Below are 15,176 nucleotides of genomic sequence, written 5' to 3' on the forward strand. Positions count from 1 at the left end.
CGTTTAGTTATTGCAACGGATTTTTAATAAACGGGTGCTTGTGGCCGCTTTTGATCCCTACAATTCTCGTGTAGCCAATCGCTTCGTCCGGCGAAGAAAAGGTATAGTCACGTCGACGAACCCGAGCGCCGCCGCTGCTCGCGGCGAAGCTTCGCATTCTCCATGTCCGTACTCTCCCTCCGCCCGCCGCAGTGGACTTCTCACCGCCGCCTCCTCGAACAGAAGCTCGTCGACCTCCACCGCTGCTCCGACTACGACCACCTGCGCCAAATCCAGGCACAGATCCTCAAGGCGGACCTCCACCGCGACCTCTTCGTCGCCCCTAAGCTCATCTCCGCCTACTCTCTCTGCCGCCAGGTCCTCCCCGCCGTCGCCGTCTTTCGCCAGGTCCCCTTCCCCAATGCCCACCTCTACAACGTACTCATCCGCGCATTCGCCGACAACTCCCAGCCTTCCTTGGCCTTCTCCACATTCTGTCAGATGCAGAAAGATGGCATTTTTCCTGACAAATTCACCTACTCGTGCTTACTTCGTGGCTGCTCCGGGACCTCCTCGTTCTCCCGCGTCCTAATGATCCACGCTCATGTTCTAAAGTTTGGGTTTTTATCGGACATCTTTGTTCCCAACGCTCTCATTGACTCATACTCCAAGACTAGCGCTGCAGGCTTCGCGGAAGCTAAAAAGGTATTCGATGGAATGCCCGAAAAGGATGTTGTATCGTGGAATTCAATCCTTGCCGGAGCAGTTAGAGCTGGAGAGGTCGCCGAGGCCCGACAGCTGTTCGATGAAATGCCAGAGAGGGATATCATCAGCTGGAACACTTTGTTGGATGGACTTGCTAAAGCCGGTGAGATGGAGAGTGTTTTCGACTTGTTTGGTAGAATGCCTGAGAGGAATGTGGTGTCATGGTCGACGATATTGTCAGGATATTGCAAGTCAGGGGACCTGGAAATGGCGAGGGATCTGTTCGATAAAATGCCTGTTAAAAACTTGGTCACTTGGACCATCATCATAACTGGATATGCTGAGAAAGGGCAAGCAAAGGAAGCCTCTCGCTTGTTGGATCAGATGGAGGAGGCAAGCCTTGAATTCGATGTTGCCGCTACTGTAAGCATATTGGCTGCTTGTGCTGAATCTGGCTTGCTTTCCCTTGGCAAAAGAATTCATTCCTATGTGAAAAGAAGTAAACTGAGATTGTCTACTCATGTATCAAATGCGCTGATCGATATGTACTCCAAGTGTGGCTGTATCGACAAAGCTTGGAGTGTATTCAAAGAATTGGTTGACAGAGATTTAGTGTCCTGGAATTGTGTGATCCAAGGGCTAGCCGTGCATGGGCATGGAAAGAGAGCTCTGTCTCTGTTTGCCCGGATGAAGATGGAAGGCATCAGGCCTAATGCTGTGACATTCATCGGCGTTCTTTGTGCTTGCACACACATGGGACTCGTCGAAGATGCTCGCTCTTTCTTTTACAGCATGGAAACAGACTATGGCATTGTGCCTCAGATTGAGCACTATGGTTGTATGATTGACGTTTTAGGACGCGTTGGGTTTCTTCATGAGGCGTTCCACCTCGCAAAGACAATGCCTTCTGAGCCCAATGCAATCATATGGTGCAGCCTTTTGAATGCTTGCAGGCTCCATAACAATGTTGGTCTTGCAGAGGAGGCAGTTAATCAGTTGGTAAAATTTGAACCTTCTGATGCTGGGAATTATGCAATATTGTCAAATATTTATGCAGCTGCAAAACAATGGGAAGGAGTGGCAAAGGCAAGGACCAAGATGAAAGGTATAGGAAGGCCAAAGCCAGCAGGCTCGAGTTGGATCGAGCTCGGTGATACAGTGCATGAGTTCACTGCAGGGGATAGAAAACATCCACAAACAACTAGAATTTTTAAGATGCTTGATAAGTTGAGCCATCACATTGTGCAAGTTGGCCATGCTCCAAAGGAAATGGCAATGTTACCGCAATAAAGATGGTGATTTCTGCTATCAATGTGGAGAAGAACAAAAAAAAAAAGAATTTATTTCTAAGAAGTTCACAGCATTGTGGGCATAGAAGATTCAGCAATCTCTCAGCGATTTCTTTTCTTTGAACATAAATCATCATGCTATTAATTAATGGCATCAACATACAAGAATACATTTTCTCATATTCACACAGGATTGAGCTTGATGTGAGGTTACCCATCTATAATACCCTTGAAAAGGGATTCCCTCTACAAACAAAACTGCAATCAAAAAAGGCCGATGGCTCATCTGGGAAACAACCAGATTAAGACATAAATAGCAACAATATCACTCGGAGCAATCATTTCAAGCTCTCTGCTTCACTCAATCACAGGGAAGTGGCAATGTTGCTGAGAACTGGAAACAGTATTACATTTCTCAGAGACATTATTCCTTGGGCTCCTCAAAGTAGATTGCAGGCACATCAGCAGAAGGAACCAATGAAGACACACACTTGAACTGAAAAATAACACAAGTTAAAACATAAGGCTTATGGTAACCACAACAGCTGCATTGATACACTTTTGCCTCATTAGATAAACTTACTCTGTGTTGATTGTATTTATCTCTGATAGCAACCAAGCCAGGAGCTTTGTTTTTCAGTTGCAGATCAAGTAGAGCATGGACACAATCTTTCAGTTCAACTCCATTATAGCCAGTGCACTCAATTAATTTCTTGCTCTGCAAATTAAAAAGAATTTAGTTATTGACAAAATTTAGTTATAACATAGATCTAGCTCAAAGTAATTGTCTTACCCAAGGATGTCTTTCTACATCAATAGTGTATCTAGAAACAAAGACAACTGAAGCAGCAACTAGAGATGGCAAAAATTGGAGGCATCCATAATCCAACAAACTCAATTCAGCAAGGAAACAACTCAAGAACTCTAGCTTCAGAGGTGGATACTGCAAAAGTTTGAAGAACCATCAGCAAATTGTATAGCACAGTACTGTAACAACTAATTTTTCAAAAGATACTCACTTTTTCATCTTCCCGACCAGCCTGAGAAAATATCCTAGAACAAGGAATCAATGGATTTGATTAGATGCATACACACTGACAACAGGGTAGAAGTTAAAATAGACAAAACCAATACCTCAAGAAAGTGTTGATGGTAGGATTTCCCAACTCAAACTTGAGAAAATTTAGAATGTCGCTCTCCAGTTTCACAACTTGTTCCGACGTGTAAGCATTATCCGTGATGTAACAAAACTCTTCGACAGTGGGCTGATCGACCTCTTCATACTTCCTGCAATTTTTTCTCTTTTTATCAGTAAATCAGAAATGGATAGCAGCTGAACGGCAGTCAGTTAAGAGAGGCTGTTGGAACTTACGAGGCAATGAGCATGGAGGTCACGCCAAGGAGCTGCAGATTCGGCTTTTTGATGGCGTTGAAAGAGAGGAATCGATCAATGTACGAGACAGAGAGGTAAACGGTTTCAGATAGCAGCTTGTATTCCTCTGCTACTTCAACGAGCCAATCCACCAGAACCGCCCTCATATTGACGTCGATGTCCTTCTGAACTGTCGCCATGTAGTTTGCCACTGGCCTGTTCTTGGCATCGACCTGGGAATTCAACGAAGGCAGCGACATTTAGTATCGATTTTACCTTTGATCTAAGCAAAAAAAAATGTTGCCATGAACCTAACCTCCTTAGATCTGAGGTAGCGATAGATGTCCGAAGCATAAGGCTCATCGATTCTGGAACCCGGTTCTGACGAGTATGAATTAACCGTCGGAGCGATAACAGAGCCCTGCGCCTCCCTACTCCGATGCTGCAAATTGGGCCTGTGAAGCGGCGGGGTGGGAGGACTGGGTATAAGGAGAGGGGCGGCGTTGGAGAGGAAGGGAAGATCGACCAGCTCGACGCGTATCTTTTTGGTTGCGCGGTGAGGATCGGCATCATAGGCGAAGGCGGCGACTCTCTTGGAGGCGGCGGTGAAGGAGGTGAGGTGAGGGGCGCAGTTCTCCTTGTCCGCCATGGATGTTGTGGAGGGGGATGAGGGGGATTTGTATAGAGAGAAAACCGCGCGGGGAAAACGAAGTGCGCCTTTTTTTTTTACGAGCGATTAGAAATCGGGAGGGCGGTTAGGGGATCGATGGAAGTGGAGGAGTTCGAAATCAAATTTGGAGGTGGAAAATCTCAGGATTTGGGGTAAAATAAAGGTTTGCGGATTCAAGTCGTCGCGCGCGGCGGCGAGTGGCGGGAGGGAATGAAATTTCGAGGAGGAGAAAAAATCGAAACAGTTTGGATCGATTAGATTTGGGTTTCACGCGCCGCCAACCCCGCGGTTCATGGAGCGACGCCACCCGGTTCGGTTCGCTGGATTGCGGGTGAATCTGCGTTAGATTGTGTCCGATTGACGTGGCAAATTGATACGCGCCGAATGGGGAATTAGATTGTGATGATGCTAATAATTCTAAACATAAACAATTTTCATAGGAACGGAAACTTTTTACAATATATATATATATATATATATATATATATATATATATATATATATATGATAAAAAAAACTCCAGAAGATTTCTGGCTTGGTTTCCAGAATTTTTTTTCAAAATTTTCTCTTATAAATTCGTAAAAAAATAATCTAGTAGATTCATGTATTTCTTCTAATTATATTAGAATTAATAGTTTGTATAAAATAATATAATAATATTTTGCTCTCACTCTGCGTTTCTTGCAAAGAGAAAATTAAAAAAAAACAAATTTATCAAAATTGATCTACACTTCGAAGTTTGATCTGACATTTCGGTAACAAAACAAAAAATATTATAGGATGTTCCACTTCCAATATCAATAAAACCTTGAATGGCATTTTAAAAAAATATTAATCTCAAATTTATAAAAAATGAATTATAAAAAAGAGACCAAAGTAAACGGCTAAAAAAGCAGAGTTAGCAGTTTGGGGCTTTACAGTGTTAAGTTATTCAACGGCAAGTTTAATGATTGAAAGCCACAAATGAAGATATCATACTTGCAAAATTAGCCAGCCAACAATGGACATGAGAATCTAAAGGTAGATAAGATAGAGGATCAGGATTAGCCATACAACTAAGTCCATAAGATAGAACTGTATTTTAGTCATTAGCATAGGAAAATAAGACCAAAAAAAAAAAAACAGAACAAATAACTTGTTGGTCCATGGATAAGTTATGACAAGAACTTATAGTCATCCATACACCAAAAACTAGCTAATGTCATAGTACTTTTTCACTTTGCAAAGTGAGGGGTAATCAACCCTGCTATTTCCAGAAACCCGACTCGATCTTTCCCACCGAAAATAGCTTTTAGTTTCTCATCGCATATGATTACCTTCTTGTCATTTGGATCCTGCGAAACAAGCCTTGCATTATAGAACAATCTAATAGAAAATTAATATCAGCTAGAAGCTTGGCAGAATCTACTTAAACCACCAGGAGATTAATGGCAAATGCATTAGAGAGAGAGAGAGAGCATAGTAAAAATCACCTATACTATAATATTTATGAAGATCTATTGTAGTAAACAAGGATCAATCCTAATTCTACAAGACGTTGCAAATGTTTAGTGCCATGGGGCAGTAAAAAAGGTAACAAAGAAAATAAATTTTGAATGTATCTAGTATCAACCATGACAATACACATTTTAATATAAAGAGAGAAACAGGAAAGCACAGGGAGTAAATACTGCAACAATTACAACGAACTACCAGGAGTTTATTTTAAGTCAAAGCAACCATCTGTAAATGAAAACATGATTTAATTGAAATAAACACAGGTTCATTATAATGCAAATTCTTCTTGATTTATAAAAATGTTACCAAACAACCTTGTTCTGATGGCATACTTGAAGACCTCAATATGCAAAACATTAATTGAATGTCGTTGGCTAACTATGAATTTTATATGTCATGAATTTTAAGACACATAAAATTCATAGTTAGCCAACGAATTTTATATGTCTTAAAATTCATAGTTAGCCACATAAAGGACATACAAAACTCCGCCCATGATGGCCGGTCCCAAGCCCGGATAAAGTAGGAGGGTTGCGTTAGGTTGCCAACCAGCGTCAAACTATGACAAATATTCAATGAATGAATCCATTAAATTATTGTGCTAATGCTAGGTTGTTCCCCGGAAGGAACGCGTTGCAGGGTCCGACTGTAACGTCTCGGCAAGGACCGCTACATCTCCAGAACTCGGGTGTAGTGATAAATATGTAAGAGTTCGCGTTACAGTCCGACTGTAACGTCTCAGCAAGGACCGCTACATCTCCATGAGAACTTGGGTGTAGTGTTAAATAGGCAAAAGTTCTCACACCATAGGTTAGATAAGAACAAATATGATAGGAAAACTAATAATCTAAGATTTGGAACATGGAATATAAGAACTCTTTAAATCAATGGAGGTAGTAGATATGATGATTAGGAGAAAAATTAGTATTTTGTGTGTACAAGAGACAAAATGGATAGGCGAGAAGGCAAAGATGATAGAGAACTCGGGTTTTAAGTTATGATACACTGGAAATAATAAAACAAGAAATTGAGTGGGTATCATTGTAGATAATTTGTTAAAGAATGAAGTTGTAGAAGTAGTTAGAAAAGGGGATAGAATTATAGCCCTTAAAATAATAGTGGCGAAAGAAACTATGAACATAATTAGCGTATATGCACCACAAGTAGGATTAGATGAAACTACCAAATCAAGGTTTTGAGAGAATTTAGATGAAATATTACAAAATATTCCACCAAGTGAAATGATTTTAATAGGAGGTGATCTAAATGGGCATGTCGGAGTAAAAAATGAAGAATATGAGAGAGTACATGGGAGTTATGGGTTTGAAACGAGGAATGAGGAAGGGAAAACTATATTAGATTTTGCGATGGCATATGACCTTATATTAGCTAATACGTTTTTTAAGAAAAGAGAAGAACAATTAGTCACATTCAAAAGTAGGAATAATAAATCGCAAATTGACTTTCTTATGGTTAGAAAGAATGATAGAAAGATTTGTAAAGATTGCAAAGTCATCCCTGGAGAAAGTTTAACTACCCAACATAGGGTAGTAGTGTTGGATATGCGCCTCAAATATAGTATCAATAGAAAAAGAATATATACAATTTCTAGAATTAAGTGATGGAAGTTAAAGGATGGGAAACAAAATATATTTAAGGAGAAGGTAGAAGTACAAGCATTAGGTGAAATATACGATGACTCTAATACAACATGGGATAAGATGGCATCAAAGTTAAAAATAGTAGCTAAGAGTGTGCTCGGTGAGTCAAAGGGACATGCACCACTAAGTAAAGAATCTTGGTGGTGGAATGCGAAAGTACAAGAGAAAGTAAAGGAAAAACGAATAGCTTATAAGGAATTATATATTTGTAAGAACGAGGAAAACTTAAAAAAATATACAATAGCCCAGAAAAAAGCTAAGAAAGTAGTGAGTGAAGCAAACAATGAAACTTTTGAACGATTATATCAAAAATTGGATACAAAAGAAGGGGAAAGAGATATTTATAGAATAGCTAAAGTGAGAGAAAGGAAAACAAGAGATCTTAGCCAAATAAAATGTATTAAAGATGAATGTAATAGAGTATTAGTAAATGATGGAGAAATAAAAGAGCGGTGGAAAAGGTATTTTCATCAACTTTTTAATGAAGGTTTAGGTGATCAACTTAATTTAGGTAATTTAATTAGGTCAAATGAGCATAGAAATTTTAATTTTTATCGTAGAATTCAAACATCAGAAATAAAACAAACTTTAAATGAGATGCACAATGGAAAAGTCGTTGGACCAGATGATATTCCGATAAAGGTATGGAAGTGCTTAAGAAACAAGGTATTGAATGACTTACAAAATTATTTAACATGATATTGAAAACAAAAAGAATGTCTGATCAATAGAGGATAAGTACTCTAGTTCCCTTATATAAGAACAAGGAGACATACAAAATTGTGCAAACTATAGGGGTATTAAACTAATGAGTCATACTATGAACTTTGGGAAAAAGTAATAGAAAAAAGATTAAGAAAGGAGACCACGATTACCGAGAATCAATTTGGATTTATACCCTAGAAAGTCGAAGCTATACATTTTTTTAGATAATTAATTAAAAAGTATTGGAACAAAAGCAAGACTTGCACATAATATTTATCGACCTAGAAAAAAACTTATGATTGAGTCTCAAGAAAAATTATAGAAAAGAGAGGTGTTAACATAGTATATATTCAACTAATTAAGGATATGTATGAGGATATAATGACAAAAGTGAAAACTTTAGGCGGATTAACCGAAACGTTTCTCATAAAAATAAGTTATATAAAGGATCAGCTCTATGTTCCTATCTTTTTACACTAATCATGGATGAACTCACTAAACACATCCAAGATCCAGTGCTCCAGTACTACGGTGCATATTATTTGCAGCTGATATTGTTTTGGTACATGAGACACGTTAGAGTAATGTTAAACTTGAATCTTGCTGGAAAACACTAGAAGTGAAAGGTTTTTAAGGTTAATAGAGTAAAGACAGAATATATGGAATTTAAATTTAGCAATATTAGAAGTAATGGAACAATTGTTATAATAGTAGAGGACGAGTTGCCCGGAACCGAGAGATTTAAACATTTAGGATCATTTTTACAAAATGATGGAGGGATTGAGAGAGACGTCTTAATAGAATACAAGCAGGATGGGTGAAATGGAAGGGAGCGTCGGGTGTTTTATGTGATCGTAAAATACCTCTTAAACTTAAAGGTAAGTTCTATAAAACCGCTGTTAGACCTGCTATGTTATATGGAGCTGAATGTTGGGTTATGACTCAAGCACATGAGCATAAGATGAGAGTTGCAGAGATGAGGATGCTAAGGTGGATGTGTGGACATAGGGGTATCAATTCGGGTGGGTCTGGTCGGGTTGGGTCGGGTTGTTTTTGTTTTTTTTTAAACCAACCCGAACCCGACCCGAACCCAACTTCAACCCAAAACACCTAAACCCGAACCCGAACCCAACCAACCCGAACCCGACCCATATAACTCGAAAATCCGATTCAAAACGACTTTTTTGGGCTATTTTCCCTATAATTCTTCACTTTTATCTCAATACTCCATCATTATCATACAAACATGATATTAATATACATAAAAACATCTAAATTTTTAAAATAAAATTTGATTTAACCCCAAAAAACCCCACAAAACCCTATATTTAAGTCAACCTGGGTCAACTCGGGTCAACCCGAACCCGACCCGACCCGAAAATTTTTAACTCTCCAACCCTCCAACCCGAACCCGAAAATGCCCAACCCGAACCTGATTTTTTTCTGGTCGATTCGGATTGAGTCGTCGGGTCGGGTTCATTTTTGACACCCCTATGTGGATATACGAAGATGGACAAAATAAGGAATAAAAGCATTAGAGAGAAAGTCGGAGTTGCATCTATTGAGGATAAACTTCGAGAGACACGTTTAAGATGGTACGGACATGTACTTAGACGACCAATAAATGCTCCAGTTAGGCGATGTGAACTATGATAAACATACATATCAAACGAGGAAGAGGAAGACCAAAAAAAGACTTGGTTAACAACAATAAAACAAGATAAAGTTTATTTAAATATAGATGATGATATAATAGGAGATAGAGCTCAATGGCGTAAAAGGATTCATATAGCCGACCCCACCTAGTGGGAAAAGGCTTGGTTGTTGTTGTTGTTGTTTATAAAGGACATACAAATGAAGGTATATGTATTCCTCTTATCTTCCAAGAGGAACATCACATAAGGGACTAAAATATGTATTCTTGAAGACAGCACATTGGCATCATGTGATCATTTGCATATTCAAAGCATTATAGCATAGACTGCCATCGCATCAAATTCCCATCAAACTGTGGTATGTGTCCGTGTAGTCTGCAAAATCATACCCTTGCAACCAAAGATATTATATCTCTGACTTCCTACGTTTCAAGCTTCCTATAGTCTGTTTTTTTCAGTAACTATAAAAGTTAATCATCCATAATTTTGCATGGACTTCATTTGGCATAGCAACCCCAAAAATGTAATCATTTGAATTTTTATACAAATGTTACTTCCATGTGTTGTTGTGTGCATTTTAACCAAGAACAATCCCCAATATCCTTTACTTCAAAATCACTAATCTGACAATCCAAACCCATATATCTATCTCAGTACTAAGGTTTTTAAAAGTTTTGGCTTTGGCACATGGTGACGGCCGCAGCTTCTCAAAGTTTCTTTGTATTTTGACAATCCTATCATCTAAATCTCTTTGCGCTATTCAGTAGCGATGATACCAACAAGTGATGCTAGAGTAATCTCAACTCAGAAAATTAGCATATCATGCATGGAACTAAGACTCCTAATAAAATACTAAGTTATTCTGTGCCTGTCTAGTGCAACCTCAGATACTTGTTCAGCAAACACATAAAGAAATCACAGGAAAAAAAATGCATGCTTAATCTGTATCAGTACAGCTAGAACAGAAATGTATAGTCAGATCAAGGACACCTTTGGCTAAGACCCAAACACGAAACACAACTAGGATTTTGGTAAAGTAGGGAGGGAAGACAAAAAAGAAAGGCGGTAGCAACCTGAAGGTTGTGCTCCTTGATGTAAGCCCAAATGAGCTTGAGGGCTTGGGTGCGGGGGATTTCCGGCACGCCGACAAGCGCCTGCATGGCAGGAGAGACAGGACGGGGCTTGGTGATGCCCTTTGCGGGCTTCACTCCCGCTGCGGTGCCAGGCTTGGAGGAGGAAGCCGCTCGAACGAATGGCCCCGGCGCGGCCGGCCGGCTGGAAACGAAGGAGACGGAGACAGCAGGCCAGCGGCACAGGCGACGGTCCGTAGTCGCGAAGGAGGAAGCCGAGAGGCCACCGGAGGGGATGGTCACCGACATGGGAGAAGGGAATAAGGCGTCGCTGCGGAGAGTACGATGAGTGGAGTGGATAAGAAGGAAAAACGAGGGTTTGGGAAGCGGGCGGTTCGAGACTGCTTTGGAGGTTTAATTGGAAAACTCCTTTGTATTTGATTCTTCTTAGTTAAAATATCAAAACACCTCCCCATGTATGAGAAATTACAAAAGGATGAAAATTATGGACGCTAAAAAACAAAGGGTAAAAAACAAAAGCACGTTCAAATTTATCAAATCGTTCGAAGGCCGCCCTTTTTCAAAAAAAGTGAAAAGGATATCTCAGATAATACTTTTATTTTTAATATTGTTGTAGCATATTAGTTATTAAAATGTGAAAAATTAATTATTTTATTTTAATCAAATAATATTAAAATATTTTTTTATTAATTTGGTTACAATTTTTTTAATTTGATCAAAATTATTTTAAAATAATTGTATAAGTTACTAATTACCATTTTAGAAAATCACTATATAGCTTCTACATTAAAATTAAATGTTACAATTTAAATTTTAAATTTTAAATATTATTACATTTAAATATTTTCTATAGTCAAATTATTTAAACTTTATTAAAATTATTTTTACTTCTAGTGGTAGAAGATACTCAATACTAAATAACTGTATACAGTTATAAAAAATATTAAATAGTAGTTATACAATCGTATAAGATATAAAGTAGCTACTACCTAGTTATAGATGAATTCTAAATTTAAAAATCTCGAATCCTAAATTATAAATATTAAATATTATTATACTAAAATAATATATATCAACTTGTCAAAATAATTTAAATTTTATTAAAATTATTTGTTACATTAAATGTAGTATTCTAGAAAAGTAGGGCATCCTTTTATTTTTATTTGTAGATTAAATAAATTTAAAGTGTCAATTTAATTTTTACCAAAAATTAAAAGATCACTTTTAATTATTATTTTCATAAAAAGCATCCCTTGTTATAAACAAAATAAAATAACATCGATTACATTTTACCATTAAAAAACTATTACAATTATTTTAAATAAGTTTAATCACATTTAAACAATTTGTATTAAACCGATAAAAAATTATATACAAAAATACTCACTGTATTAATATTTTATCAAATTAAATCAGTTTATTTTATATATTATTATGCGATGATAAAGAGAGGTCCACCAATGGGTTAAAGTAGAAGAAAAGTAATAGACGTGGAGGTCAAAGTCAGAACAGTAAAAAACTTAGGCCCATGAAACAAACCAATTAAACCAAGTGACGCCCTTCTCTGTCCGGCCGGGCGTAACAACCCGGTCGGCCCCAGTCGTGCTCGAATGGTTGCTCTGGGAAAGTTCGCGATTAAGGCTAATAATCAAACAACAACTCTCCTGAACCGCTATCCCTGAGCAGGAGGCATGTCCGATCGGACAAAAGACAATCCTCCGATAACAGTACATCCAATCAAAAAGTATGACAATAATTTTGTGCATTACGTCCGGACGAGGACTACCCGACCGAGCAATGGCCAGTTGGCCACATATTGGCCTACTAACTACCTCATCATATCTGATACAGGTTATGACAAGCGGATTCAGGAAATGACAGGGATATTAAAGTCAAGGTGAGGTAGCGATTAAGGTTGGGACAGGGTGATGTTTGTTACCTGGTTCTGTTAATTGCTCTATATCAAAGTCTTGCCCGAGCATTTCCCGAGTAGGATGCTCAAATAGGGTCGACCGATTATAAACCTGATTTAACATAAGGTTACTTGTGTGCACTCGATCGGGCAAAATACGAGCGAGCTTAAAGGTACTCAGTTTTATAAAGCTCTTAAGCATACGATCGACCGAGCAAAGGCCGAACTAACATAAGGTTGCTTGTGTGCGTTCAACCGGGCAAAGCTCTGAGTGAGCTTCAAGGTACTCAGTCTTATAAAGCTCTTAAGCACATGATCGGGCCGATGAAGACCAACGAACATAAGGTTGCTTGTGTGCGCTCGACAAGGCAAAGCCTGAGCTAGCTTAAAGTACTCAGGCTTATAAAACTCTTAGCATACGATCGGCCAAGCGAAGGTTGAATGAACATAAGGTTGCTTGTATGCACTCGACCCACAAAACCCAAGCAAGCTTAAAGGTACTCAACCTTATAAAGCTTTTAGCATACGATCAACCGAGCGAAGGTCGAACGAACATAAGGTTGCCTATGTGTACTCGACCAAACAAAGCCAGAGCGAACTTAAAGGTACTCAGTCTTATAAGAATCTCAATATACGATCGGCTTAATGACAAGCCGGGATATATTCAATGGAAGGTATTCTCAATAAACGACCAGCTTAATGACCGGCCATGATATATTCAATGGAAGATATTCTCAATATACGACCGGTCGGGATATATTCAAAAAAAAATATTCTCAATATATGACCGGTTGAGATATATTCAATAGAGGGTATTCTCAATATACAATCGGCTTAATGATTGGTCGAGATATATTTAGCAGAAAAGTAGTCGACAACCTTATGACACTTTGGCGAACTTGTTGGGAAATTTTCCCTCGAAGCTTCTTCATTAATTAATCAATTACAGCGATACACTCCTTTGAGTATTTCATCAAGGGCCAAAGTTATAAATGACAAAGAATGTACATCTGGGGGTAAAAAAAGATTCCTCGAAAGATTATTGCATGACGTCTAAGTTATACTTCTCTCATCTTCTAACAAACTCTAACAAATCGGAGACTACCTCACGATCATGGAAGTTATGTAAGATGGTATAAAAAAGAAAATCCTCTCTACTAGCAAGGGACGCAACACAAACATCTGCATCTGAAACCCTACTTTCTTACATTTTTCTGTTGTTGTTCTTCTTCCACCTTTGAACAAGGAAATTGACTTGAGCATCGGAGGGCCTAGCCACGGATTATCACCTCAAACTAGGTCACTAACGCTTTGTTGGCTCGTTTAACTGTGCGCAGGATTGTTGAGGAGTTTCCTTCAGATCTCGAGCAGCTTATTATCCGTCGAGCAACCACCTATCAGAGCCAGCGCACCATCTCATTGTTGGTGCAACCTTAGGTCAAGGTTGACCTGGTTGACCCGACTCGAGGTGACTTGACTCGAGTTGTATTTTGATGTTTGACTTGGGAAGATTGTCGGTGCAACCTTAGGTCAAGGTTGACCTAGTTGAGTTGCATGTCGATGTTTGACGAGAAGAGAGTTGTATTCTTGATGTTTGACAAGAATAGGTGTTTGGGAGATTGTAGGTGCAACCTTAGGTCAAGGTTGACCTGGTTGACCTGATTCGCGAAAAGTCCAAGTATGGAGACTTGGCACTGGAAAAGTCCAAGTACGGAGACTTGGTACGGGGAAAAGTCCAAGCAGGTAGCTTGGCACGCGGAAAGTCCAAGTATGGATACTTGGCACGGGGAAAGTCCTAACTGGGATGTTAGGCAGTTGGAAAGTCCTGGTGAGTGAAGCCAGGCAGTGAGAAAGTCCTAACTGGGATGTTAGGCAGTGTGGAAAAATCCTGGTGAGTGAAGCCAGGCAGTGGGAAAGTCCTGGTGAGTGAAGCCGGGCAGATTGGAAATCCTGGTGAGTGAAGCCAGGTGAAAATCCTAGTGAGTGAAGCTAGGTGAAAGTCCTGGTGAGTGAAGCCGGGCAAGGAAAATCCAGATAGATCAAGGGTGATCGGACATCTGGTGTTGAGAAGGTCAAGTAGGTCAAGGGAGTGACCGGATACTTGACACGAAGAGAAAAGTCCAAGTGGGTCAAAGGGATTGACCGGACACTTGGTGGGGAGGCTTAGTAGGTCAAGGGAGTGACCGGATGCTAAGCATAAGATACCAATAGGTCAAGGTTGACCAGATATTGGTTTGGAAGGTGTAGGACTTGGTTTGGGCAAAAACCAAGACCTGGATCGATCAGTGGATCGATCCAGTGATACACGGTTATCTGATCGGTCTGGTGACCAATCAGTAACCAAACAGTATGTTACTGTTTGTCATCTGATCGGTCTGCAGACCGATCAGAAAGCGAACAGAAGTTCGGGAGGAAAAAGAAGATAGCATGCTGATCGGTCCCTGGACCGATCAGAGGAAGCTCTGATCGGTCCTGGGGACCGATCAGAGGAAGATCTGATCGGTCCCCAGGACCGATCAGAGTCTTCCTGGACCGATCAGGATATGTCCTGATCGGTCCAGATATATCCGTTGGCTCTCTCAACGGGTATCTCCGTCTTCTTCGCTGTCTGCTTTGCAGATCTGCTTTGCAGGTATAAAG

At 39.5% G+C, this 15,176-nt stretch overlaps 3 protein-coding genes across 4 annotated transcripts; 1 reads left to right on the forward strand and 2 right to left on the reverse strand.

Moving 5' to 3' along the window:
- Positions 1-25: 25 nt before the first annotated feature.
- LOC121970947 (pentatricopeptide repeat-containing protein At3g29230-like) lies at positions 26-2,575 on the forward strand. The gene has a single exon (XM_042521979.1). The coding sequence runs from the start codon at positions 163-165 to the stop codon at positions 1,972-1,974; it is 1,812 nt and encodes a 603-aa protein (XP_042377913.1). The 5' UTR covers positions 26-162; the 3' UTR covers positions 1,975-2,575.
- LOC121970949 (cyclin-A3-1-like) lies at positions 2,331-4,130 on the reverse strand. Of its 2 annotated transcripts, XM_042521984.1 has the most exons (7): positions 3,662-4,128; positions 3,346-3,578; positions 3,108-3,260; positions 2,993-3,026; positions 2,767-2,916; positions 2,557-2,691; positions 2,331-2,469 (listed from the first exon to the last, which is right to left on the reverse strand). In XM_042521984.1, exons 1-7 carry the CDS (start codon positions 3,992-3,994, stop codon positions 2,398-2,400), a joined length of 1,110 nt encoding a protein of 369 aa, XP_042377918.1. In that variant the 5' UTR covers positions 3,995-4,128; the 3' UTR covers positions 2,331-2,397. The 2 variants fall into 2 exon arrangements, with proteins under 2 accessions (XP_042377918.1, XP_042377917.1); XM_042521983.1 differs by having other exon boundaries at positions 2,398-2,691; positions 3,662-4,130.
- Positions 4,131-5,058: 928 nt separating this feature from the next.
- LOC121973626 (upstream activation factor subunit spp27-like) lies at positions 5,059-11,010 on the reverse strand. The gene is made up of 2 exons (XM_042525015.1): positions 10,607-11,010; positions 5,059-5,349 (listed from the first exon to the last, which is right to left on the reverse strand). Exons 1-2 carry the CDS (start codon positions 10,910-10,912, stop codon positions 5,230-5,232), a joined length of 426 nt encoding a protein of 141 aa, XP_042380949.1. The 5' UTR covers positions 10,913-11,010; the 3' UTR covers positions 5,059-5,229.
- Positions 11,011-15,176: the final 4,166 nt, after the last annotated feature.

This window comes from Zingiber officinale, chromosome 4A (assembly GCF_018446385.1).
Source record: "Zingiber officinale cultivar Zhangliang chromosome 4A, Zo_v1.1, whole genome shotgun sequence".
NCBI lineage: Eukaryota > Viridiplantae > Streptophyta > Magnoliopsida > Zingiberales > Zingiberaceae > Zingiber > Zingiber officinale.

Excerpts from the sequence above, each read along its gene's own strand:
- LOC121970947 (XM_042521979.1), top strand. The coding sequence starts at position 163 with ATGTCCGTACTCTCCCTCCGCCCGCCGCAGTGGACTTCTCACCGCCGC.
- LOC121970949 (XM_042521983.1), bottom strand. The coding sequence starts at position 3,994 with ATGGCGGACAAGGAGAACTGCGCCCCTCACCTCACCTCCTTCACCGCC. Across the intron at positions 2,917-2,992 it reads CTGGTCGGGAAGATGAAAAA|TATCCACCTCTGAAGCTAGA; the intron begins GTGAGTATCTTT and ends AAACTTTTGCAG. Across the intron at positions 2,692-2,766 it reads ATGTAGAAAGACATCCTTGG|AGCAAGAAATTAATTGAGTG; the intron begins GTAAGACAATTA and ends TTTAATTTGCAG.
- LOC121973626 (XM_042525015.1), bottom strand. The coding sequence starts at position 10,912 with ATGTCGGTGACCATCCCCTCCGGTGGCCTCTCGGCTTCCTCCTTCGCG. Across the intron at positions 5,350-10,606 it reads TCAAGGAGCACAACCTTCAG|GATCCAAATGACAAGAAGGT; the intron begins GTTGCTACCGCC and ends CTTGTTTCGCAG.